The following is a 26491-nucleotide window of genomic DNA, read 5'->3' as shown; positions in this document are numbered from 1 at the left end:
GAGACTTGCTCCAGCCAATCTCACAGCCCTGGCTCTAGCTGGGGCTCCCAGGGATGGCTAGGACCCTGCCATGGAGAAAAGGGACCCAGCCAGGGCTCTGTGTGGCAGGGAGTCTGGTAGCCACAGGCTCCCCAGCCCTGTGGCAATCTTCACAGCAGGGCTGCCCCGAGCCAGAGTTGTGGACTCTGGAACCCAGAATGAAAGAGCCTGCTAGGAAACCATTTGTAAACCTGACTGTGTTTTGGCGAAAGATTTGTTGACCCTGTAATGAGTTGACAGAACATTTCACCCCCTCAGACAGTTTTTTTCTGACAAAGCTAAGTTTCTTCTGAAAATTTCCAGCTGCCCCTATTACCGAGTGCTAGAGGCTTTTTTGGAGCTAAAGATCCTGGTTTTCATCTCTGCTGATCATTGAAATGTTTGTGGCCATAGCTTGTTACAGTGTTTCCTCTCATCCGCCTTCCTGCCTGCGTCTCTCAGTATCTCTTCCTTGGCTGTTGTTCTGGTTTCTTGGACAGTGTATTATGTAATCAATGTTCCCTCTAATTTTTGACAGGCCACGTGCGCAAAAAATTTCCTCTGTGCAAATTTGTGTGTGCGCGGTGTTTCGTTGTGTGTGCGGGGTTTAGGATCTGTTTGCGTATGCACACAACTTAGAGGGAACAGTGCATGTAACTCTGCCAAGTGTTTGGGGTCAGTGAAGATACTGTGCAAAACACAGTTGTATTGAACTGTATTGCACAGATGATGCAGAAGAAAACTCTTGGGATAATCTATAACATTGCTGCTTGTGTGAGACCTGACTTGTACAGTAAGGCAGAGCAAAAGAGAATGCATCAAATGCCCCCGGCTCTTCCAACCAAGTCAAGAGCATTTTCTTTAGTCCTAGTTTTGGGTGTTCTGCTGGTCTCTTGACATGCCCTAACAATTACTTTCTGCTGGATTCACTGAACACCTGGTCTTGGGTTACCATACTGTACTAAAGGATCATACACAACACGGGGATTGTAGTGTTGTTTAAGCACCGTAGTTCTGGTTCTGAGCTGTTACACCAATATGAATCTGTAGTAACTCCAATGAGGTCAGTGAAATCTCTCCAGATTTACTTTCCACCCCCTCCCAGGGGTGTTACTTTGGATTTACACCAATATAACAGACATCAGAATCAGGCCCCCTGTCTGTAGGATTTTCTGAAAGGTCTTGAAACTGGTTGACGTACTTTCAGAGACTGAAATGCCGTTGGCTTCGTTGCTTGTGTAGTGTGATTAACGTCACTGAAATTACATCAGGAATGAATTTGGTCCATGATTATTTGAAGGAATAATGCCAGGTACACACACAACACAAGTCACACGTGAAGGGGGAAATTCTGAGCTCCTAAGTCAAGCAAACCTCCCAGTAACTCAAACTAAAGGCCTGGTTGGGCAAGGCCTGCAGAATTGCACATGCACATCCCATAGGTGCGGTGTTCCACTCGATCTCTTTTGGGAACATATCCCTTTAATCTGCCCCATGAAGCCCTTTGCTATACAGCGTGTGTCGGGTGTGCTCCTCTGGACCAGGCATTGCATGCTCCCATTGACCCGAGGCAGGGCCGCCCCAAGCAGCGCACCCAATTGCCGCCACCGCGAGCGGCTGAGGAGATGGGGGTTGCCGCAGAATTGCCCCCGCCGCGGAAATGCCCGAGCGGCACACGGATGCCACCCCTTGCGGGTTGCCGCCCCAAGCACCTGCTTGGAACGCTGGTGCCCGGAGCCAGCCCTGCACCGAGGAACGGAGGTTACAGCTCTTTGAGATACCTACGCTGCAGGCACCCTCCGCGTGCGCCTCTGGGGCAAGCCGCCGGACTACAACTCCCATGATGCAACGCTCTCCTGGGCTCGGCGGCCGCCGTAGCCCCTGTCACCTGACCGGCGGCGCTGCTTGCCCCGTGGGGTCACATGAGCCGCTCGGAGCCCGATGCGGATCCTCCAGTGGCCGCTGCCCCAGCCGAGCGTCCCCGGCCTGGCCGCATGGCCAACGTCGCCAAGAAGGTGTCCTGGTCCGGCCGGGACCGCGACGAGGAGGACGAGCCCCCGGCCGCTGGGGAGGCCACCCCGCTGCTGAACGGCGCGGGCCCGGGGGCGACGGGCGGCCCCCCGCACTCCCGGCCGGTGAGCGAGTGGGGCCGGCTCCCTGCGAGGGACGGCGGGGTGGGAGGCTGGTGTCACGGAGCCGGGCGTTGTGGGGGGCCAGGGGGCCGGTGTCAGCGGGGCTGCGTGGCGGGGAACAGGCAAGCCCAGATCCGGTGCGGGTCCCGCTCGTCCCGCCTTGGGGAGGCTGGGCTCGCTCTAGCTGGTGCCCTGCGCCCTGCCGGGCTGGCCTGTAGGCAGGGAATGTCCAGAGAGCTTCGAGCCGAGCGGTGTCTCTGCCTCTTGCCCCCGAGCCATCCCTGCCTACTAGCTTCACCCCAGCCGTGCTCTGCTTATAAGCCGCCCTGGTCTTCTAGCCCTGCAGCCCCACACTTTTGCAGCTACTTCTCCTCGGTTCTGGGAGCTGCTGTCCTGCCGGAGCTCTGTGTGCTTCCTTCGCTGGAGTTCAGCCAGCGGGTGCTTTAATCCCTGGTGGTGTAACCGAATGGAAGCTCCTGTAAAAAGGTGTAATCTGGCAGAGCCCTGAGCTGGGCAGGGTCTGGACAAATGCTGGAACATTGCAAAGACAGTGTAAATGGTGAAGTGACAAGGGTCCAGGGTGAAATAAATTCTTCTCTGGGCTTATTTGGAGAAAAAACGGTTGCTACAGGATCTGTGCAGCTCTGAGGGTTGGGGGAGCTTTATGTCCTTAAGAGGGGATTTTTTGTTGAGTGAGTTTAAGGTGCAGAGAATTCATATGGGGAAGGAGGAAGGGTTAGCAATCGGGTTCTGCCTCCTTTAGTCTTGCTGTTGGCTTTTGCCTCACCTGTCTCTCTGGAGAGCTCCTTGAAACTTTCCTTTAGTATTGGAACATGTCTCCACAGCCTTCAGTGGAATTGGAGAGACCAGGAAGTAATTGGAGCAAGTAATTAGAGAAAGCAGTGACTTAACTGGACAGCAGCAGTTAGGTGTTAAAATGATTTGAGGAGAGGGACTGGCTTATTGGTGGCATGCAAGATACCTCATTTTGGGTTTCCAGGACTCCTGAATGTGCATTGACCTCTGCAAATGGATGGGGATCTGAGCTTTGCTTCCCAAAGGGGTGGGCAAACTTTTTGGCCCAATGGCCGCATCTCAGTATGGAAATTGTATGGAGGGCCATCAGGGGATTGGGGTGCATGGGGGGATGAGGGCTCTGGCTGTAGGTGCTGACTCTGGGGTGGGGCTGGGGATGAGGGGTATGGGATGCAGGAGGGTACTCTGGGCTGGGATCAAAGGGTTTGGAGGGCAATCAGGGCTAGGGCAGGGGGTTGGGGCACAGGGGGTGCTCGGGTGCAGGATCTGGGTGACGCTTATCTGAAGTGGCTCCTGCAAACAGCGTCCTGTTTGTCTCTGCATGGGAGCTGGGGGGGGGGGGCCCACACCACTCTGCGCACTGTCCCATCCACAGGCACCGCCCCCGTATATCCCATTGGCCAATGGGAGCTGCAGAGCCGGCACTTGGGGTGGGGACAGCGTGCGGAGCCCCCTGGCTGCCCCTGCTTCCAGGAGCTGCGCGGAGCTGCTGCACGCATGGAGCAGAGCAAGACAAGCCCCCAACCCTGCTCCCTGGCTGGAGCACTGGAGTGAGGAAAGCTCCTAACCCTGCTCCCCGGCGGGAGCTCAAGGGCCAGATTAAAAGGTCCGATGGGCCGGATGTGGCCTGTGGGCCGTAGTTTGCCCACTCATTCCACTCTCTGTCATCCTTGGGAGACTGTACTCAGATAATTATTTAAGAGGGGGTGTAGAATTCCTTCCTGCCTAAGATTGGGATCCATGCTCTCATTAGGGGTGCTCAGCCAGTGACGGCCTGAGCAGGGAGTGGGGAAATCAAGCAGAAATTGTGGAAATATCATGGTAGAAGAGCAGCTCTGCTGCGCCCTTCCTTCCTCAGGGAAGAGAAACTTTATGCCTTCAATTACAGCACAGTTCTGAGTCCCTATCGCTATTCACTGATCAGTCTTGGACAGGTCAGTCTTTCTTGTGTCTGAATCAACCAAAGTATATTAAAAAGCAGAACTTTACAGGTCACCAGATAGTGAGCTGAGATTTCCTATTGCAGAGCGATACTGGGACAGGGGGGCTACAGATGACTAGGACAACCAGCAAGGAAAAACACAGCATGTGGATCTGATTCATACAGTGTGTTTCTCATGTCACTGTGACAAGTGCCTAGCTGATTGCGGTACTTGGTGAGCACAGCTGATGAGACAGGCTGATGACCCCCCAAGAGGAGCAGTGTTGCTGTGAGGGGTTGCTATGGCCTGGCAATAAAACGAATGGGATGGGTGGAAGAGGAATACTTTCGGGGGTTACTAACCATTTCTTAGTGATGATCCTTATTAAGTATAATGGATACAGGAAATCTTCATTTCAGTCATGGTCTCTGCTGATGGGTAACCTGTGAATCTTTGGCTGATCAAGGTGTGGCCAGTAAGAAGTAGCAGGGTCTATAAGCATGGAGAGTGGGACCAGTACGTTATGTATGACCCTTTTAATGGGCTCCTTATCCTCCCCATTTCTGTTGGGCCCTGCCGGCTTTCCACGGCACTCATAGCTGCAGGCAAGAAGCCATGAACTGGGGAGATTATCCCAATTCTTACTTAAAAGCATATGTTTGTGTGGGAGTGAATGACCTAGCAGGCTGGTTCTGGCCTGTTCTCCAGGGTGAGGCAAGGGCTTGAGCAGCTGAGCACAGGAAAATCAAACTCTTTAAATGGAGACTCATTTAATTTCACGCAGCACATGGGGTAACATGCCAGCAATAGTAGTATCTGGCTTGTGAGATGCTACATAGCAAGTAAAAACCCCCACCTGCTCACACTAGGTTCAGGTAATAGGCTTCATTCTACAGGAAACGTCTCTCCTGTTGTGATGTTGGATTGCTGTCTGTGCACCTTGTTCGGAAACAAAGGCTGTTAAATATGGCACGTCTCCCATTGAGGGCATGTTGCTTGCTATGGGAGTTGTTTGCTGTTGTGTATTACACACACTATAGGGAGTTCTGGATTGGAAGGTGCTACCTGGCTTGTGACTCGGAGGTTATGGCTGTGATTTGGTCTGTCTAAGTTAGTGAATGCTTCAGTTAGGGCCCCTTTGTGGTTTTAGGTGGGTGCAGGAAGGGAGGTGAGTTAATAACAAATGGCTTTCTTGCCTTTTCCTTCAAAGCCTAATCTGAAAAAGCAATGAGACTTGGATCTGTGTTTGAGGAAGATCGATGCCTTGCCCAGCCATTATCACTGGCATCTTGTCATGTGTAATGCAGTGCTTCACCTTACTTCAGAGTGCCTTGTGCAAGTTAGAACACTGAACAAAATGGCTTGAGAGAAATCTAGGGCTGTTGAATTGGGAAGTTTCTAAAGACGTGGAGCAGTAAGTTCAAAGAACGCTACAGTAAGTGTGGTTGTGATTGGCTAGCAATTCTAACTGCTGAATTTCAACTGTTGCCATAATGTAGAGATAATGAAAGGGTCTGCATGTTTACACCCACAAACAAGCTTCAAAGGATCTGTACTAGAGGAATAAACTTCCTATTTGCAGACAAAAGGGTGAATTGTATACTTAGAGGCACTAGCGTATTAAAATGTGGTTTGAAACCAGACCTACGAACTAATGGTTGCGGTGTGAAAGGCACCTCTCCTCATGACTCCCAGGGTTGTCAATTTGATGACATCAGAACAGGTATGGCAGAGGCTGTAGAAGTTTTGCAAGCCTTGTCCATGCTGCCAGGCCATTGTGTCCCTCCCCTCTGCAGTAGCAAGTTGTTCAGACTTCAGCCCTTCTTGTCCTGAGAGAGAACTAAAATCACACTCTTTTGGCAAGTTGCGGTGGTTCTGAGGCTGCGACTAACTTGTATGGCTCTGAACACACACCAAATGGTAACAGCTGTCAGTCACCTGACGTGGCTGAATTTGCACCATTGGCATGGACATGGAGGGCTTTGAAGCCCATTGCCAATCACCACTGTCATCCAGTCTCATTAAAATAAAATAAATGTCAGTTATTTCTAAGCCAAACATTGCACAGCTCAATGAAGACCTCTGCCTGCTTCACACGCAGCAGTCAAAAAACAAACCTGTTGGATACATAAGGAATGGGATAGGGAATGTTACGACAAATAATACATTGTCTGGGTACAAGTTAATGATATCCGTCCACTTTAAGTTGGGAGACTAGGGCTACACACAGGATCCCAAAGATCAGAGGAATAGGGAAGATTCAGAAATGATTGGACTTTTGCATGAAGAGAGACTGAAGAAGATTGGGGCCGGTTAGCTTGTGGAAGACGTGAGTAAGCTGAGACACAAGAAAAGAATACAAACCTGTGGGTAGTGTAGAGAAATGCGCCCCATTTATCTTATCTATCCAGTCTCATAAAATATTCTTGCAGTGGCCATGAAAGGCAGCAAATGGAAAAATGAGAAAAGGAAATACTTGTCTGCAGTGGTGGTGTAGTCACAGATTGTGTGAACTACTTGTACTAAACTAGCTGTTCCACCTTGTATTTAGCTGTGACGCTCCACAGAGTCCCTTTCCAGACCTGAAGAACAGCTCTGTGTACGCGCAAAAGCTTCCCTCTCTCCAACAGGAGCTGATCCATCTCACCCCCGCTGTGTCTCTAAAAGGAAATACTGTCATTTACTCAAGGCACAACTAACTGCCATCAGATCTCACAGAGGCCAGGAGCTGTGTGGGATTAAAAGGGATGAGCTGTTTAGGGATATGCTTATCCATATAGTTATAGAATGAATATACACATGTTGAATTCAAAGGGGAGAAACTCTTCTGTTTCAGAGCGAGAGCCGTTCACGGACTGGCAGGGTTAGGAAGATACTCTGTGTGAGCTGATTATTCCATAACCATCCTCTGTGAAGCTTCTCACGCTCTCCTGAGGGCCCTGGTACTGGCCACCATCAGGAGGATCCTGGGTGAGAGGGTTCTGGGGTCTGGATTTGCATGGTGGTTCCTATGTTCTACATCTCTAAGCACATGCACATGATTCAGATCAATATGCTCCCAACGCTGAAACACTTGAATCTTGGGCACATCTCATCAATTTGGCGATTTCAAGATTCCTGAGAAGCACTTGAACAGTTGAGCTGGATGTGGTTAACACCTGATACTAAGATAAAGGGGTCTTTGTGTAAAACACTCCTCTTGGTTCTCCTTCCTTGCCATTCGACTGGATCGGCTCTGATATTTTTCCAAGCTAGCTCACAAATTGAATATTAAGTATACAAACAGGCTGATGCCCAGGCAGGTAGCAATCTGAATTCCTAGGCAGGAAGCAATGTTATACATATTCTGAGAAATGTAGCTCAAGAGCCTGCCTTCGATCCCCCGTGGATAAAAGCAAACTTTATGGTGGTGATGACTTGTCAGGTGCCTGCTGTGCCTTTCGTTTTGTCTCTTTGCTTTCCTTGAGAGTAACTTTTTTGGGGAGGGGAGAAGGATAGGTTGGCAGATGGATTTGTCAAACCATGTGATGGATGCTTGGTCCCAAATACTCAGCCTACTATGCAACAGAAGTAAAATTGTTGTATGAGTCTATAGGCTGGTGGGAGTCTAACATCTGCATTCATCTGTGCATGCTTATTTTGACTAGCTGCATGCTTGTTTAGAAGCTCAGATAGCAAGATGTAAAATACTGCAATCAGGGAATAGCACCAGAGGTCTTCCTGCGGGCTATATTTAGAGGCATCCTGGATGTGTCTCCTTCAGGGGGAAGGAAGAAGGATCTGTACCTGTATTAGAGAAAGCAAAAATTCCTGAGGAGTCTTGGAACAGTTCATGCCTAGCCTTGGAACAGTTCATGCCTTTCGGGTCAACAGGGCTGGAGCGTATACCTGCCCACTCACCTGTTGGGAGTGAGCACTTAGCCTTGAGCTGATTTCATGAGTCTGCAGAAAGTTTCAGGGTTGCTGCACATAATTTCCCAACCTGACATTAACGAGACTCTGGTCAGTTTCACTTCAGCCTTGTAGGCAGCAGTGAAACAACCAGGACCACTTCAGGTTTATGCTTCTGCTGAGGAGAGGTCTGGGGAGCAGCAGAGGCAGAACCTGGAGTATTTCCAGAGAGAGGGGCCCCAAAACTGGAGGAGGGGTCAAGTTTCGGATGACTGATCTCTTCAGCTCGTGGGTAGTTCCCAGGAGGTTGTGGGATGGGGAGTAGGAAGAACATAAAAACTGCCATACTGGCTCAGAACAATTGTCTGTCTAGCCTAGCATCCTGTCTCCAGTAGTGGACAGTACCAGAACGTCGTGGGGAGTGTACAAAACAGGGCAGTTGAAGTGATTGACCCCTGTCTTCCCCTTCTGGCTTCTGGCAGTCAGAGGTTTATGGTTGCCCGAGCATGGTGGTCTGTCTCTGACCATCTTGGCTAATAGCGATTGATAGACCTATCCTCCAGGAACTTATATAGTTATTTTTTTGAACTGCGTAATGTTTTGGCCATCACAACATCCCATAGCAAGGAGTTCCACAGGTTAATATGGTGTTCCATTGGAAAAACTACTTCCTCTTCTTTGTATTAAAACTGATGCCTATTAATTTCATCTGCTGGCCCCTGGTTTTTGTATTGTGGGAAAGGGTAAATGGCACTTCTCTATTCACTCTTTCTACACCATTTGTAATTTTTGTAGACCTCTGTCATGTTCCTCTCCCATCCCCCTAGTCATCTCTTTTCTACGCTGAACAGCTGTCATCTTTTGTTAAAAGGCAAGACTTTGCCTTCCAGCAGCCAGAGCAGGAATGGATTTGTCAGCTGTTGGATAACCAGAGGCTGGTACCAAAGATACAGGCCCCTAGCATGGTCCAGGGGTAGCACCTTGGTAAGAATCCAGGCATCCTGGCCCATTCTCAGCAGTTGCAGGTGGCGGGGGTACAGGGCGTCTCACAAAGTGTTGTTCATGGAGGCTGAGGCCAGGGCAGATATTGTCTTCATGTTGGCCTGTGGGTGGTAGGTTTCTGCTAAAGTCTCCTAGCTTTGGGATTTGATACAAACTTTGGGGCCTGTCAGGACTGTAGCTTTGTGCTGCCTGTGATAGAAGCTCGGTAGCAAATGAAATATTGGCATAATTGCTTTTCCAGCTAGTATTTCAGCAATGGTAACACGCTTTCCTGTAAAAATCGTACTGTTTCATAGCTGCAGCTTTGCAAGCTAGTTGCCGTTCTACTGCCATGCCCATTCAGCATCTGACTAGGAACTCTAACTTAGCCTGAGTTTACAGCAAGGGCCCCGAGGACTGAATATCTTTATCTTTATCTTGTCTTTCATAGAATCCACCAGTCTGTATGATGTCTCTGTGTGGTCACTCAAATTGCTGCATGGAGGTGTATGGGGACACAGCTTCTTTCTAATGTTGTGCGTGATCCAGAGCCAGGCTGTTGGCATGTGATGGTGCAGAGGATAAGGAAAGGAAATAATTCATGTCCTGTGACCCTTCTCTAGAAATTAAAAAAACCTTCTAATAACATTTCCCAGGCAGTGGCCTAGTTTACTCATCAACAACAAAGTCAGACATTAAGTTGAGTCAAATGCTTCTTGAGTCAAATGCTTGCTTGTGATTCTTCAGAGCAAAGTTGGGAGCCTATAAAAAGTTTGCTGTGTACACAGTCTGTGTTTGTTCTGTCAATGTTTTTGTTCATTAACTCTGATGGAAGTCATGCCATTATTGACAGGGATTGCTTCATGGCTAGTCAGCCTGTAAGGGAGAACACTGGTACGGTACCTACCATGCGTGGTGCATGTAATATAGTTTGGCTGAATATAGGCCATTTACTTTTGCCTAAATCTAATCTTGTGGATTCTCATTGTTGGGGGTTGTAACCCATCTGCAGGGCATAGGCCTCACTAGCTCTGCTCCTGGGTGAGTCAGTCCTTGCCAGGCAAGATGCTCCTAGCTGTGTTGGTCTCCTTGCCAAGCAATACCACGCTGGGTCAACCATACTGTAATAGTGGGCCCGTTGTCGTTGCTCATATTTCATCTTATACTGACCCCTGCTGCAGGTCCTGTGGGATAGGAAATTACTTTTGAGTGCTATTTACTGTATATTATAAACTTTAGCCAAACTTTTCTTTCCAATTAAAGTTGTTACTCTGGGTTTGCTATAGGCCCTTTCAGAGAGGTTGTTTTCATAGCAATCAGCCGTTGGACCATGTCCCGGAATGATGTGGCCTGAGTCATCTCTTTCTAGAACTTGCAATTAGAAACGAATGAACTGGCCACTGCGCTAGAAACCAGCAGCACCTTATTTGGCAAAATCGGCCAACTTCAGAAGTCTGTGTAGCGAGTGTCCTTGTACCACTGAGCTGTGGCAAGCTCTTCAGAGATGGTTACCAGGTGCAGTTGCTACAGTTATTATTAATGCCCAACGCTTCCTATGAAAGCCTATTTTATTCTTTTAGTAAAAGCACTACAGAGAAAACATTAAAAACCCTAAAAAGCCTACCTGCGGGCTAATCACCTTCCCAGGCATCACCCAACCCTAACATGGGCTCTGACAGGAGCCATCCGTCAAACACCCACTGGAGGGAGATTCCTTGTGGTTACCTGTTCATCACAGCTTCAGCTCAGAACAAGCCCACAGTCTTATGGGGCGTCAGTAGGCCTAGTCCTTCCAACTCTTCCCTAAAGACTGGGGCTCTCTGTGAAGCAGAAGGCCTGTCCCTTTGCTGGATCAGGAAGAAGGCCCTGAGCCAGTTTAACATCAGGGTATTTATCCAAGAGTCCTTTCTTTGTCAGTTGGTCCGTGGAGAATCCAGTGTGAACTGGTATATGCACCTTTCCTGGGGGTGGCTTCAGAGGGCTGGTAAGCAGGGAAATTACATTAGCATTCCCATCCCTGTTAGAGAATGCACATCCAGTGCCACAATAACACACACACAGTGAACCACAACTTAATTCCATAAAGTTTGCCCAGGGTATTACAGAATAGTGTCAGTCTTTCACAGTAACAACTAGTGGTAACATCATACCAGCCAAGTCAGTCATATTTGCTCTCCCGCACCTCTCTAGCAAACATCTGCCCACATGCGATCCAGGCTGATGGAAAAAGTCCAGTCTGGACTTGGCACCACTCTAAGCATTACACTGCCCCTAGGATAACTTAGAGGAGAATTCTTCTTCAGCGGGATCCCGTGGTCTTGGGGTTGGAGCTCCAAATGCTGAAGACTCTACTCTCAATCTTAATCTGGCCAATGTGCCAGCTTTCGTATGGACCCGACATGATTGAACTCCAGAGTATGGGAGCTCAAGCTAGTGCTGGTGCATAGGGTCTCGCTTGCATTTACCTAAAGTTCTTCGTGTGTGTGTGTGATGATTTTTTTCCCCCCCTCATAATGAAATTTGGAGGTGGAAGCTCAGTTCAGCCTTTCTCTGTCAGAGGCCCCGGCAGAAAATACAATTACGTCTTGGTGCTTCCAGTCAGATCAAGAGCACTTGAGTGTCTAGTCTTTCTACCCTATGCTAAAGCCCCCTTCCCTTTACAAGCACTTTAGGGCAAGGATTGTGTTGCCCTCTCTCTGTTCTGCACCTAGCCCAACAAGGCCTCAGTGCAGATCAGGGGCCCCTAGGCTTGACACTGATGTAAATCTGCCTAGATGCAAAAGAATGTTTTGTTGCAAAGTCAAGCACTTAAAATGCATATTTATGGCTGCCTTTGCAACCTGAGTTCTGTCCCCTGGGGGAGTCTGGCCTGTGCACTGAGTGAGGCAGGAGTTCTCCTAAAGAAAAAATAGTATGTGATCATGTCATTAAAGACAGTCGTACACGCGGCGGGGGGGTGTCAAATTAAGGCTACGTGAGCAACCTTCGTTAAAAGCAGATCTTACTTAATTTCTATTCCTTTAAAAGAAGAGAGTTAAAAACGACTAACAACCTCCCCCATTGTGCATCAGCAGCAGGTTTGATCTACAGGACTGACTACATTAGCAACCTTTTCCTGCTGGCAGCTGCCCCTGGGCTGGGCTGCTCATGCCATGTGCGGGGTCTGGGGGAGCCCCCAGCCCGTTGTTCTTTCTCCCCTCTGGGAGGTGGGGGGAGTTGCTGCCCCATGTGATGCCCCTGGTGGGAAGAGGGGATGGGCTGCTGTGAAGATGTGCCAAGTCCAGGGACGCATGTGGCTAGTGGGAGGCCCAGCTCTTTCTCATCTCCCCTCCCGCTGCTACAGCTCCCAGGTCATTCCAGCGCAGTGGTGGCGTGGGCCCAGCTGTAGAATGTCCAGTTATTTTGGTAGGCTGCCAGCATTTCCCTGGGGAAGCAAGCGAGAGACAGAAAGAGCGACTTCAATTTGTGTCAGTGAGCACAGTGTCTGTCTCAGCCAAACCCAGATGGAATCAAGAGAGAAAGGAAAAGCACTTCTGTAGTCTGGGGATTTTCTTCCTGCCAAATTTCAATTCAAATACAGTTCAATTGGATCCTGGAAAGCGGGGGCTTGACAAAGATTTGGAGTCATGGCAGACAAGCATCTCAACAGGAGCTCCCATTGTGATGCTGTGGCAAAAAGAGCTAAGGGGGTCTTTGGAGGAGAGGGTAGATAAAAATTGACTTAAACACTGAATATTTTTCCTTTTAAATAACCGGATTAAAATTAAATTTGAAATGATGACACCTGGTTTTAAGGGCTACACTTCACTCTGTTCAAATCATTTGAATAAAAAAGTGGTGCATCAGTGAGTCCCCAGATTGAAATTTAGTAACCTGTGCTACTTCTGAAATTCTTTACTGGTGCCAGGGGAAAGCACCTCACTTTCTTTGTCAACTCCAGCTTTATAAATGTCACAATGTTATGTTCTACATGATGTATCTACATTACTTTCAGTCTGTAGAATGGAGGAAGTTCTAGTACTTACATTTTTCCAAATGTAAATAACTGCCAGTTTCTGTTTCCCAGAAAAACTTTTTCCTTAATTACTTTTGGTTTCTGTTTAGCTAGCAAGCGCAGAGAGCGAGTGAGTGCTTCATTTGGACTAGTTTATTCAAAGCTAGCAAAAAACGAGAGGGAATTGAACTAGTAGGAAAACTTGTTTTCATCTTTCAATGTATGAATAAAAACCAGGTTGGAGAGAATGAGATCTATTAAGTGTAAAACCATGAAGGGCATGAGGCAGATATTTCAAAGTTATTTAAGCACCAAAACATGGCACACGGCACCTTTAACAAGGCACCTGGTAGGAATATAATTTCTATCCTGTATCCTCCTAGTTAGCCAAAAGTACCAAATTTTTTATAAAGACTACATTTGGTTTCAATTCAGCATGTTGTAATGGTTAACCACCAATAAAAATGCACCTTTCTTTAGGAAAGTTAACAAAGTGAAAATAAGAACATAAGAACAGCCACACTGGGTCAGACCAATGGTCCATCTAGCCCAGCGTCCTGTCTACCGACAGTGGCCAGTGCCAGGTGCCCTAGAGAGAATGAACAGAACAGGTAATCATTAAGGGATCCATCCCCTGTCAGCCATTCCCAGCTTCTGGCAAATGAGGCTAGGAACAAAACAAAACAAAATTAAAATCAATTATTTAAATTCAGATTTCCTCCTTGAAGACTTAAATCATGATTAAAATGGATTTGACTCAATGTGCTCCTGCAGGTATATAATGAGTAGGAGTACGGCCATGATTTTTACCTCTGTGTATGGCATTGGCCAGACAAATGCTGGAATATTGCTTATAGTCCTGGTGTCTGCATGTTAAAAAAGGTGTTGAAAATTGCAGAGAGTGCAGAAAAGAGCCACAAAAATTATTTGAGGTCTGGAGAAAATGTATTACAGTGAGTGACTTACAGCTCAGTCTGTTTAGTTTGTCACCAAAAACCCTCAAAAAACAGAGATGGTTGATGATGGCGTGGAAGCACCTTCCCGGGGAGAAAATACCAGGTATTAAAGGGCTCGTGCATCTAATGAAGAAAAACATACCAAGAGCTAATGGCTGGAAGCTGAAACCAGACAAATCCAGATGGAAATAATGGACCCATTTTTAACAGGATGATTAACCATTGGAAGAAACGACCAAGGGAAGTGGCAGAGTCTCCATCTCTTGATGTCTTCAGATCAGCACTGGATGCCTTTCTGGAAGAGGCTTTAGTCAACAAGGTCTTGGGCTCAGCGCAGGGGTAACTGGGTGAAATTCTGTGCCCTGTGACATACAGGAAGTCAGGCTAGATGATCTAATGATCCCTTTTGGCATTTATCTAGTCATCAAAGGCCTCGACCAGCAATGGAGGTGAGAACTCTTGAAAAAAAGGTCACAAAAATCTCTTGCCATGGAAAGTGTTAGGCAACCAAAGTACAGGGGTTGTTACTGGCTGCCATGACCTGTTTTGGAATGCCAGATTGAGTAACCGTTGGCGATGATGTAGGGGAATAAGCTAAAACTGGCTAGTTGCGGCTTCCTCCCCAAGTTTATTAAAATGTTTTTGCTTGTGATCAGTGATGGAGAGGGGACTTCAGGCTTCTTATTAAGGTATCAAAGGCTTAAACAAATCTAGGCTCAATGACTAGGTGGTACTGTGTGTGTGTGTGTGTATGTATCTATATCTATATATATATACATGTACACACACACACACACAAAAACATCATATTTTTCATGTATCCTCTTTGCATTCTAGAAATACACAGAACCCCAGAGTGCCAAGCCCGGGGCTGGAGGAGTCAGGGCCTGCAGAGTAAACTCTCCTGGTATGGAGGGATCCCGGAAGGAGTGCACTCCTGCTTCAGGTTAACGCTCCCGGCCTGGTGCCAGTTGCAGGGGTTGTTTAGATCCAGCCCTGTAAGCCACTGCATTGGTTTGGAATCCAGATGGGTAATTGCTTTGCTCTGTGTCAACATTAGGATCTCAAGCAGTGCCCTTCAGCGGGGAGGAAAGGTAGGGTAAGTCTACACAGCAGCAGGGAGCGAGCCACCCCGTCCGGGGCAACAGACTCAAGCTAACACGCTAAAAATAGCAGAGTGGACGTTGGGCGGAGACTTGTGCTAGCCTTGCGGTGGGGTGGCTAGCTTGAGTCTGTCGACCTGGGCTGGGGGGCTTGCTCCCAGCTGCAGTGTAGATGTACCCTTAGTGGCTGGCAAAGGAGCTTGAGCGTACAGTTTTGTGATCCTGCTGACAAGCTGATTGCATCTTGGTTCCTGTTTGCTTGCAGACCTGACCACGCTGCTTGGAGATTGAAGAGAAGGGAGGGGCCTGCTTCTGTGTGATCTGCATGCATGTTGCGTGGCCAGCACCCTAAACTGACTTTGTCCCCCTCCCAAAGCTCACAGGGAGGGGTAAGTTTCATGGTCTGGGAATCTGAGCACTTTCGTGGTAGCTCCTCCTGGAGGGGGTGTGAATGTTAAAGGAGTCTGGGGAGGGCTGTGAAGGGAAGCGAGGGTGGCTCTTCCGGGAAAGGTAAATTACAGCAGCGGTGGGACAGCTCTGGCCCTAAGTTGGGTCTGACAAAACCAGCCCACAAAGAGCTGCTTGTGAAGTCAGGCAGTGTCACTTTCCCCTTCGCCTCTCAAGAGCTCCTCACGCTGCCTCTTTCTGGCTGGGGAGACTCATTGCCTTGCAAGGGACGACTTGACATCTAGCCCTGTGGCGTCATAGCCAAACCACCTGAACCTGCTTGGTACCAGACCAGCAGGGCTGCAGGATCTGAAGATGTGGAGTCAGTCTGGGTCCTGTTTGAAAGCCGTCTCCATTTTGGCCCAGCCACACTTGTCTGGGTGACTCTCCCCCTTCGGGCCCTCATCTGCCTCTGCTCCTCTTGCAGCCGCTCACTGTGACCTGGGTGTAAAACAGGCATCAGCTCCTCTGTTCTAAAATGGGATCTTGCATCTCCTCTTTGAATACTTCTGATATGGGCAGGGAGAGCTTGGCCTGAGACCTTTGGAGAAAGAAAGTGTCTTTTTCTTGTAGGCCCCTGTCCCTGTAGTCTCTGAACACCTTTTTGTCTCTACTGGAGCTATACACCCAACACCTCCCATTTTTACATCAGGAGAAGGGCCTTCAGTTCCCCATGACTTGCTTGTTTGGGCTGTTGCAGTGAATCCTTTGAGACAAGCTGGAAGTGGCTGCCTCCCTGCAGTGGCCGGTTGAATGAAGTGTACGTAACGACTAGTACCTGCCCGTTCCCGGTGACTGCTTCTCTCGGTCCACCCGCAAAGACCGAGAGAGTCCAATGTGCCTGCAGGCCCCCAGAGCTGCCCCTCTTCCTGTATTCCAGAGGCTCCTGGCTGGAACAGGGGACGGTGGTTTCTTCGTTTGTCTTTGCCAGGCCATGCTAGTCTCCTGACCGCAGAGGTGGCTCCATCCTATGCTGTGGCTCACAGTAGGCCTCTTGGCCCTGCAGGGCGAAGGTGGTCTGTGGAAAGGGGCAGATGTGAGTTCTGGGAAACCTCACTTCCATTAAATGTAAATTAAAATAACTCCAGTGTCCAATTGGCTAGTCCCCCCACCCCCCTGCCAGGGCAGAGCTCCCCTTTGCAGGGCAGTGACCCTTCAGATGCCAGGGCAGATGCTTTCAGCGCCAGCAAAGTGCCCGTCCCCCTGCTTTGGAGCAGGACGCCGTCTCTGGTACTGCATGGTGGGGCCCTTTAACACCGCAGCACCACTGCGGGCTTGGTTATAGGCCCAGCCCTTGCTCATGTTGAGTGACTGGAAGAAGTGCCCAAAATAGCTCTCAAACTCCTGTATTAGGCAACTCTGCTGACAGTGCTCGGTTCTGGGAACTTGCCCGGCAGAAGAACCGGTCCTCCCAGATCACTCCGTCCGCTGGAGAACGCACCATGGCTCATCCCCGCCTGAAACATGCCTAGGTAGCAGAGTGTGGCTGCAGCAAATGCTCGCTGAACCTGGTGTGCTGTTGCCCCTCTGGGAAACACCTTGTGCAGCTTCGGTTGCGCTCGGTCTGCAGGCTCAGAGCTGTCTCCTGCTTCCAGCTTGCTTCGCTTTGTGTTGCTGTTTGCAAATAGCAGCGTGTCCTCCTGGGCCCGAGCAAGTTAAAAGCTTTGGTGGGAACGCCTGGCGATGAGATTAAATAGACTAATATGCTCATTTCTCCCTGGCCAGGAGCAGGTCATGTGGAGTAGAGCACAGAGCAAAATGCCCAACAAACTGTCTGTTGTTAACTGATCCTGTATTCCAGGCCAGGAAATAACTTTCCTGATCATGACCAGCGGGCATTCCCTGCAATGCAGCTGCAGATTTTGCCCAGTCAGGCAGGTGTGTTTAGTACCGCAGTCCTGAGCCGTGTAATGCCCTTGAGTTGGGGAAATGTGTGGGTGAGGTGAGATCATTCAAGGAGGGAGGGAAGGTGGATTTGGGAAGCGAGGGGTTAACGTCCAGTCTCTCCAAAGTAACTCGGAGGCACAAAGAGGCACAAGCAGGTTTCTCGTGGCTGTGGCGCTTCCTCCTTGGAGAGCCCCAGCGTGCTGAACCAGGCTGGGTAGAAAGGCCTGTCTCTCCATGGTGACCGGGGGTGAGGAGTGCATCGCTGGAGCGGCCCTCCCTGCAGGGAAATGGGCAGGGCAGGGCTGCACCTGGGGTTGTGTGACGCATGGGGAGAAAAGCCTCTTGTGCGGCATCAGGTGAGCTGACCCCACTCAGTGCAGCACAGGGGAGCTGCTTTGGCGCAGCTGATGCGAGGTGTCCCCCAAAGCAGGCGGAGAGCAGTGCCTCCTGCCTGGCTGGAGTTGGCTGAAGTCTCAAGTGACAGCTCCTATTGCCCGAGCTCCAGGGGAAGGAGCTGGAGGTGGCAGAGTTCCAGCATCCTTCCCTTGTGTTCCTCCTGTCTCTGGTCTCCAGGGGGCTGCTGGGTTTACCCTGGGATTTAACCAGGAAAGTCTCCAAATGCGAATGGCTGCAGAGGGCCTTGCAGTCTTGCTGGGAGCGGAACAAGGGGTGTCCAGCCCTGTACACAGTAAAGAGCAACTCCGAGCTTCTCTCCCTGTGCTTGGGCAGCATCGTGACAGTGGTATGGGGTAGGAGATTGGCTGCAATAGGCGAATGAAAGGTAGCAAGGAGGGAGAGGCCCTAGCTAAGATCAGCCCCTTTGTGATGGGCTCTAGGTACCTTGAGGCAGACAGACAGACAGATGGCCCCTAGCTCTATGGGCCTCGCCGGCTGGCTGATAGATTGGTTGCCGCCAATGCAGCGTGCTCTTTTCTGCTCCATGAGACAGGCCAAGAGCTCACTAGCAAGAAGAGTGCACAGGAGCTAACCCCTCCGGGCCTCGGAGAGACCCTTTCACATCATGTTACAGGGCAGTATAAATTTGAACTCCCCCTGATGCAGCAAGTGGGCCATTTCGAGCTCTGGGCTCGTCTGCAGAGCTTTATCCGTGATGCAAGGAAATGACCCAAAAGCAGCTCAGTTGTTCCTCCAACAAACACAGCTGAGTAGCGTTTGGCTTGTGGAGGGGAGTAATTGATCCAGCCTCTGGCAAGGTAAAATGTTGTTAATAGTATTAATAACAGCTTCTGACAGGGCTTCAAATTGCCTCCTGACCCTGTCATCGCTGGCTAAGTGAGCCTAGCCCTGGGGCGACCAAATTTTGCCCACCAGAGGGTTGCAACCAACTTGCCTAAACTAGAGCAGGTTGCAGCTGCCATGTGGTCACTTTGTGGCAAGTCCAGAACCTGGTGTACCAACTTCCATCTTAACTGGCATGGCTTCTGCATTACAAACTAGTGGCCCCGTCAACATAGAACTCCATGGGTTGCATTAGGCCTGGGTCCTGCATTTGGCCACTGCTGGCCTAAAGCACGGGATGCCCTGGCCTGAAAGGAAGCTATTCCCATGTGCTGCAGCAAATACAACAGGGTGAGCCTGCAGGAGGAGATCCTGGGCTGCTGACACTCGGCACACAGAGCACAGCCACGCACAGTGAGGGGAGCCTGACTAATGCAGGCAGTGTATAAGAAGAGAGAGGGAGAGTGCCCCAGCTGGCCGAGTGCGGCATGAACTTGAGGGCAGGCAGCTGTCAATCTTGCTTCCCTCCCTTCCCCCCTTTGGTATTAGAGTCAGGAGGGCAAAGCGGGGGCACCCAGATGTCTCCCTTCTAGCGTTGGGGCTTGCTAACCTGCGGCCATGTGGAATATTTGAGCATTGACCTAGTTTTCCATTCTCCTCTCAGTTCACTCATTCCCCCTTTCTACGCCTTGGGCAGCTGAGCAGCGTGGATCTCAACGACGATGTACGCGAATTGGTGAGTGGCACAGAAAGGAGCAAACATTGCTCTGACTGTTCCCGTTCTTGGTAACTGAGGCCAGGCTGTGGCAGATGGCTCCTCACAAAGCAGCAGAGTGGGCCGCAGGGGGCAAACCCACTGCCAAGGGTCTGTCTTTCCATTATAAGCCTAACTTACTTTTTCTAACTTGCTCATCTTCCTCTTCCCCACCAAAACCAGCTGCCTACTTCTGCCTGGAAACTATCATGTAGGAGCCCCTGCCCCAGGAGGCACCTCTTGGAAAACTTGGGGTCAGTTGGACGATGTGTCTTGGAGAAATGAGCTCAAAAATTAGTCTGTGTCTTTAAGACTCCCTCGCTCCCTGCCCATACCGCATCCGAGCTCCCATGTGGCCACAGCCAGTGCTCCGGGCTCTGTTCTAAGCACTCACTCAACGGGTACACGTATTGGGGGTGGGGGTGTCCCAAAGAAGTGCATGGAAGTTGTACTTAGCGCCCATGCGTGGCATTGCCGAGTTGGACCAAACAGCGAGCACAGCTGCGGGGGAGAGCACCTCACGGCGGGTCAGTGAGCACCCGAGACTGGAGCTCCAATCCGGCTCCATGGAAAACTCGCTTTGGCTGTCTGACCCAGATCTTGGGATTGTAGGGCTGCTGCTGGACAGGCCACTCGCCTGCCGTGTCGTCACTTCCCCCTGCACTCCCCTCTCACACCCACTAGCCTCCCCATTCCCCGCTGATGAGCCCTAGTCCTGTGCTCTCTTCAGTGTGTCCTCGCGGCTCTGACCCCACGCAAGAGACTCAGGCAAGAGCCATGTCCTCTGGCTCAGAGCATCCCCCAGGTCCCTTCCGTAGGTGGATCCCTTTTCCCCCCCACACACGTACTCTCCATGTGGAAGGGGGTGTTCAGCTGTTTGCTGACCACTGTCCTCCATGCTTGGCCCTACCGACCGGTTAGTCTGGAAGCTGGGGTCCATGTGGCGGGCAGGGGGTGGGCACTGGGTGCCAGGATTGGGCTTTGGGGCTCATTGTGTGGGGGCGGGAATGCTCTGTGTGACTGGATTCTAGTGGAAAATTCCTGCCCCCAGCTTCACCTGATCCTGGGCCTGTGGGTGGAAATCCAGTTCAGAACGTACCCTGCCAATGGGGAAAACAGCCCTCTGGGGACAAGAGGCACCTGAGACCTAGCTGCTCTATTGTGGCCTATTATGTCTCCTCTCAGAGCAGTGGGTGCTTGCTTGGTTTCCCTTCCCCTCTCACATCCTGTATCTGGCTTTCGCCTCCCTTAGCTCCTGGGCTTCCCCCTCCATTTCCGTTGGGTTGCCGTTTGTGTTACGGTGGTGCCAAATGGGGTCCTGCACAGACACCACAGGAGAGGGGGCCCTGCCTGAAGAGTGGACAGGCTGAGTGGGCGCTGAGCGGTCACTCCTTTCTGGAAGGCGTAACCCTAGGTGGAGGGAGAAATCCTGTCACCAGTGGCTGAATCTGTATTCTACGGATGGGTTCTGTGCTCGCTCGCTCTCTTTCTCTCTCTTTTTCTCTCTCACCAGTCAGATCCCATGGGCCAGAGAAGTGTCCCTCCTCCTCCACCCCTTCATGAGCTGCCCCCAAGCCCCTCCTGAACCTCACATACCCTGGAGAGTGGGGCTGGCCCTCGGGGAGATTGATCTAGAGTAACCCTTATGCACCATTTCACATGGCACCTCTGAGTGGGAGCCGCCGGGGTGGGTTGTGTTCACACTGCTGCTGGAGCCGGAAGTGTCTCTAGACTCGCTGGCGTTGAGGTTTGCTGAGCTACAGTGATCTGACGCTTTTATCTTTCTAGCTACAGTAGTCGGTCTTCACTTGTGACTAGGGCTGCCTCAGAGCCATTCTCTTGTCCTGTAGCTGGGCCTTGGTCACTCTTATTAGTTGTATTGCTGGTCCTCACCTGATATCAGGGCCTAGTTGTGCTAGGTACTGTACCAACACCCCAGCCCTGTCCCCGCCCGACAGCGCTTGCAAACTCACGACAGGCAGGATACAAGTGAATGTAACAAATGGGACAGGCAGGAGGATCGGAGTAACAGAGCTACCGTTCCCCGATTAGGTAGACATTTCTTGTTCTCTGCAGCCCGGTGCTCCCTGCTGTGCGCTCTGCAGGGATTTGTAGGGCCAAGGACAACAGCAGAGCACAAATAAATGGACCCCACCCCTTCCCTAAGCGTGCAGTCGCTGTATCAACTCAACGAATGCTGTGCTCCCGCCAGGAGAGGGGAGGAGCGACAATATTCTTGAGATCTACGGCTGGATTGTTCTCTTAAAGCCCTTTTCCTCTTGGTACCTGTCTGTGCATTGCCACACACCACTAGGCCATGCGCTGGTATGCTAGGGGAGACCGCACAAAGTCTGTTTGAGCCAATGTTGCCAACTGTCATGACTATCACAACTCCTGTGATATTGGGTGGTTTTCTTCAAGCCCCAGCTCCTGGGGTCATGTGAATACATGAGACTCTTGTCTCTCTTTTTAGAAAGAATTTTAGCCCTCATTGTCTTGCAGAGAAAAGCTTAAAAATGTGAGCCCCCCCTCAAGGATCTAACACCTGAAGGCAAGTAAAAAGACCCCCACACTTCTTAATGGCTCATGATTCTTAAGCCAATCTCACGATTTTGAAGGCCTAACACCAGATTTTTAATGTCCAGGGTTGGCGATGTAGTTGAGGACAGTAGGACAGAAATTTCTGCCCTAGCTTGGTGCTTCATGGTACTTTCCTGCCTGACTTCTCCAAACCGTCTGAAGCAAATGGAGTTCCAGCATCTGCTCCTGGATCCCCCCAGATCTCGGTGCCTGGGAGCAATAACCATTTCCATGAAAACGGCTTTGCACACTGTTGGTAACTTGCCAGGGGTGTCTCGGAGTTCTTGGAAGCGTATAATCTGCCTGCTCTGTTTCCCCCTTGCCTCCTTGTTCCCCAGCTAAAGCAGATCTCCCCTTCCCAGTGGGCACTCTAATTGAGAGCCTGCTTTGCTCTGCGGTGGAGGGAGAATTTTCTTGCCCTGGGAATATGCCTGCCCTGTGCCAAACATCACCGGTGACCCTCCAGCCTTTGCACGCTTCTGAGCAGAAGTATCTCGGGCGACGGTCTTGGTCACTGAGACCTGAACAAATGATGGCGATAAAGCCTTGAACTGTTCCTAAGAAACACTCCCGAGGGACCAGGTCATCTGGTCCGCAGGCTGGAGGTCTTAGAGCATCAATTGCCAGCTATAATAGCGCAGCTCCCTTACCACCTCCTTATTCTGGGCAAGGGAACACATTGGAGTAGCTATAGCACCTCCAAGTCCAACCTGCCGCCCTTCCCAGCATGCCGCAGCTAGGGGCAGGCAGTGTTGGACAGAGGAGGGGGTGCCCTTCGCTGCCACGGGGCGTCCAGCCTCAAATCTCACTGCACCAGGGGTGGCTTTGGTGCTGCGCATTTGAAAAGCTCCCCATCTGCCTTCCTGGGATAAGGGTGTCTCATTACGGAGTTGCCTTGCTACCGAGGCGTTTAACTCACCTTTCCCCTGTACTTAATGGGCGACTGGAGGGAGGTACAACAGGGGTCCCCCTCTGCCTGAGGAGTTGAGCAATAAAAGCTGTCAGCACACCCGTCCTGGCGGGTGTTTCTGGCTGTGGCATCAAGGCTGTTCTCATGGCTTGGTGGGCTGATTGGTGTTGGTACTGGGACGCTCGTGCTGAGCCAGTCCCATCCTCTTTAGTTCTGCAGGAAATCCCCTGGGATCAGACAGCATCTGCGCTGCATTCCCAGCTCTCTGCACAGGACTCTCAGTGCCTGAGGCAGTGGTGTGTCCTGCTTCGTTAAGTAGACTCTGTTTATAGCAGTCAAAGTCAACAGCTATAAAGAGGCTGCTTCATGGTGCCATCTAGGACGCTGGTGTGAACAGCCAGAGCAGATGCTGTCCTACCCCATCTCTGCCTAAAGCCCCTGGCAGTGAACAAACCCCTGTTTTTGTGAAAGGCTTCCTGGCAGAAGCTGGCAGTGGGAGCTGCGTGGAAGCAGGCGATGCAACCTGTTGATGCCGTCAGCAAGCATACCCCAGCCGGTCCCTCGGAAGAGTAGCTGAGCACTGGGGCTGGGACTTGGGGGTAGCTGCTCCAAATGGCAAACTCCAGCAGCCCTGCTTTGGGGCAATGCCTTATAAGATGGCCTGGCTGATCTAACGCCTGATCTTTGCCTCCCCCAGGAAACGGAGGCCCCTAACCAGTTTCCCAGTGAGATTCCTCACAATGAGAAGCTGCTCTCGCTCAAGTATGAGGTAGGCACCCCAGGTGATGTCTATTTAATTGGGATTAGAAGATTCTGGTTCATACTTATTTGAAAACTGGTGATGCTCAAGCCAGCGAACGAGTGGCGTTGAGTATGGGAGGAGGCAGTGGAGTTGAGGGGTTATAACCTGGTGCGTGGAAAACCTCAGCACCGAGGCTGTTCTGGTGCTGCAGGGCAGGAAAGTCCCTGTGGGACAGCAGGACACCTGTCTCCAGAGTTATCTGTGGGGTTCCAGACAGCAGGGGGAGGTTTAAGCGGAGAAGAGTGCTGGGACTGGGGGCATGAGCAAGTGGGGGTGAAGTAGGTTTCATTGGGAAGGAGCAGAGCTGAAGCTCACACTCCTGCAGGAAGGAGATCCCCTGCTGTGGTACCCAGTGAAAGCATTTCCCTCTCCCTGAATCTAGAGCCTGGACTACGACAACTGCGAAAACCAGCTGTTCTTGGAGGAGGAGAGGCGGATCAACCACACGGTGAGTCTGGCTGTGCCCACAGCACCGGCCTGCCAGCCTGAGCCCTGACGAGACTCCAGCCACCCCTGTGGAAACTGGTCAAATGTCACTGCGGGCCAAGGGTCAGAGATGTGGCTTCTCAGCAGCATAACCCATTGCTTCTGGGAACAGCTAGCCCCAGGCCCCCAGAGGAGAGACTCTCCTCACTTAGTTTATGAGCCCACTCTTCTACGTTTGGGGCCACTTCCAGCTGAACCAGTGAGTGACCATGGCCTAATTAATGCCAGTTTGCTTGGGGGAGACCTGGCGTGGGACCCTCTGTCAGCAAGGGGGATTTTTAGGAAGGAAGCTGATCCAAAGGCCTTAACATCTAAAATGATGACATTAAATTCTGCAGTCACTGCGTGGGAACACTACCATTGCTGTCCCAGAAGGTGACTCCCCCTAAGAAAAATGAAAGCAGGAAGGCCAGGTAGTGTAGCTAAATGCTTCAAGAGATCCAGACCAGGTCTCCTCCCAGACAAGACCTTGAAACCAACAGGAAGGAACATGCACCATGACTGGTGATGTGTGAGGAGGCCTCAGGGCATTGGAAGAGCAAATAGCCAAACGGGGAAGAACAACAAGAAAGTCTTTAAGTGCTTCAGCAAGGAAACCTGCCAGGTCTGCTGGACCCCCGGGGAGTAACAGGAGCAAGGATAAGGGCACTGCAGGAAGGCAAAACCACTTCTTTGCATCAGCCTCCACCACAGAGGATGTTGAGGAGATAAGTGTCAAACTAGGATGTGCTGTGGTACCGACTGATAAGTAGGGCACAGTTCTGCAGAGCAGCTCCTTCCCGTGCTCCTAGGGAAGACGCTCCCTCGATCCCGTTCCAGTTCTAAGATGACCAGATGGTTGAAACTGTAATGATGCTGTTCCATGAGTCAGTGATACGTCCTTAGAAACACCCTGTGCAGGAACGCTGTTCTAAGCCTGTAAGCGAAGGGGCTGGAGGGTCGCCTCTTTAGCTCAAACACCCAAGACATGCTTGGGAGAGAAAAAGTCTTGGCTAATACCAGTTTAGCGAACACAGACTGTTTTCAACTGTCTGAATGAAAATCCTTTCCCCTTCAGTGAATCAGGTTTAATCCTACCAGCTGTCACCAGCCTGACAGGAAAAAGAGTAGATCAGACCAGAGCGTGTAATGTTCAAAAGAATAAATAAAACCCTTCCAGACTGTAATTGTCCAGTGTCAGAAGAGGGCATGTATCTGATCAGCTTTTCTCTGGGAGGGGAGCTGCCCTGCCCTGAGTACTTAGTGATTTAGTTCTGCACAATGGGAACAGCACTGACGAGAAAGTCACGTTTCTTGGAGAAGGGGTGTGTGTGTTAAGGTGCACGACACCATCCTTCACCCTATGGGTGCATTTGGATAGCTAGAGCGTGCTGTGCTCAGGATCAGCCAAGACCCTGGGGTGGAGGAGTCTCATCTCTGTCTCTCACAGGCGTTCCGAACAGTGGAGATCAAGCGCTGGGTCATCTGTGCCATGATCGGGATTCTCACCGGCCTCGTCGCCTGCTTCATCGACATCGTGGTGGAGAAGTTGGCGGGGCTGAAGTTCAGAGTGGTGAAAGACAGTATCCTTCAGCTGGGGAGCAAGTGACATGGGGGCAAGTGTGGACAGGGTATTGCAGTGATCTCTGGGCGATGGAACAAGAGGCCGTCAGCACAGTAGCGAGCAGAGTAAATTACCCACCGGGGAACTCCTAAAGGACATGGCCATGTGGGGTCAGGTGCATGTGTGTTGGCACTGAGTGAACTAACCCTGCAAGAACTCTGTCTGTCCATGGAGGAAGTTGAATCTTTGGTTAGATCTGTGAATGCCCTTGGCCAAGAGTAGTGGGTGCACTTGTGATCCGTGTCAGGAGGGGAGGTTTGTATCACAGTGGCCGTACCATAAGGAGCCCAGCATGCTCCAAGTCCTGTCTCATTAGGGCCCGAGAAGCGAGGTTTCCCATAGCAGACAGACCTGCCGAGGGGCTCCCAACCCTCATGGGATTCTGTCAGAAGCAGAGATGTTCCTGACGGAATAATGTGATTGATTCCTGGCTGCTACCTGGAGAATAAGCATGGGTCAAATCTGTTACTCCCTCGGAGCAGATAGTCCAGCCTACCATGGGTACCTTTCCGATGTTCTGCACAATTGATTCCTAATAAGTTTGCTGCGTACTACAGCAATTCACAGTCAGAGAGCAGTTCTGCTCCAGAAAACGGCAGCCCCTCGCTCTGCAGACCAGCCCCGTGTGCTCAGTGCTGGAGCTGCCGTGCTGTTGACTGAAATACGTGTCAGCTTAGAGCTGGCAGACATCCAAAAACCAGAACTATTTCAATTAAAAACTGCCAGCATTCTTCACCCCACGGTCTTCTG

The 26491-nt window shown here is 50.7% G+C and overlaps 1 protein-coding gene across 4 annotated transcripts in view; it reads left to right on the top strand.

Moving 5' to 3' along the window:
• The first annotated feature begins 1926 nt into the window (after positions 1 to 1926).
• CLCN7 (chloride voltage-gated channel 7) overlaps positions 1927 to 26491 on the top strand; it is a 71412-nt gene continuing 46847 nt past the window's right edge. For 2 of the 4 annotated variants that reach the window (XM_073362719.1, XM_073362718.1), the window contains exons 1-5: positions 1927 to 2153; positions 19271 to 19342; positions 23548 to 23619; positions 24035 to 24100; positions 25568 to 25700. In XM_073362719.1, the coding sequence (XP_073218820.1) occupies positions 1941 to 2153; positions 19271 to 19342; positions 23548 to 23619; positions 24035 to 24100; positions 25568 to 25700 (556 nt within the window). In that variant the 5' untranslated portion in view covers positions 1927 to 1940. The remainder of the gene's footprint in view (positions 2154 to 19270; positions 19343 to 23547; positions 23620 to 24034; positions 24101 to 25567; positions 25701 to 26491) is intronic. The other 2 variants (XM_073362720.1, XM_073362721.1) reach the window with 2 other exon arrangements.

Source organism: Lepidochelys kempii, chromosome 10 (genome assembly GCF_965140285.1).
Source record: "Lepidochelys kempii isolate rLepKem1 chromosome 10, rLepKem1.hap1, whole genome shotgun sequence".
In the NCBI taxonomy this organism is placed as follows: domain Eukaryota; kingdom Metazoa; phylum Chordata; order Testudines; family Cheloniidae; genus Lepidochelys; species Lepidochelys kempii.
This window is presented reverse-complemented; position numbering and strand designations above follow the sequence as displayed.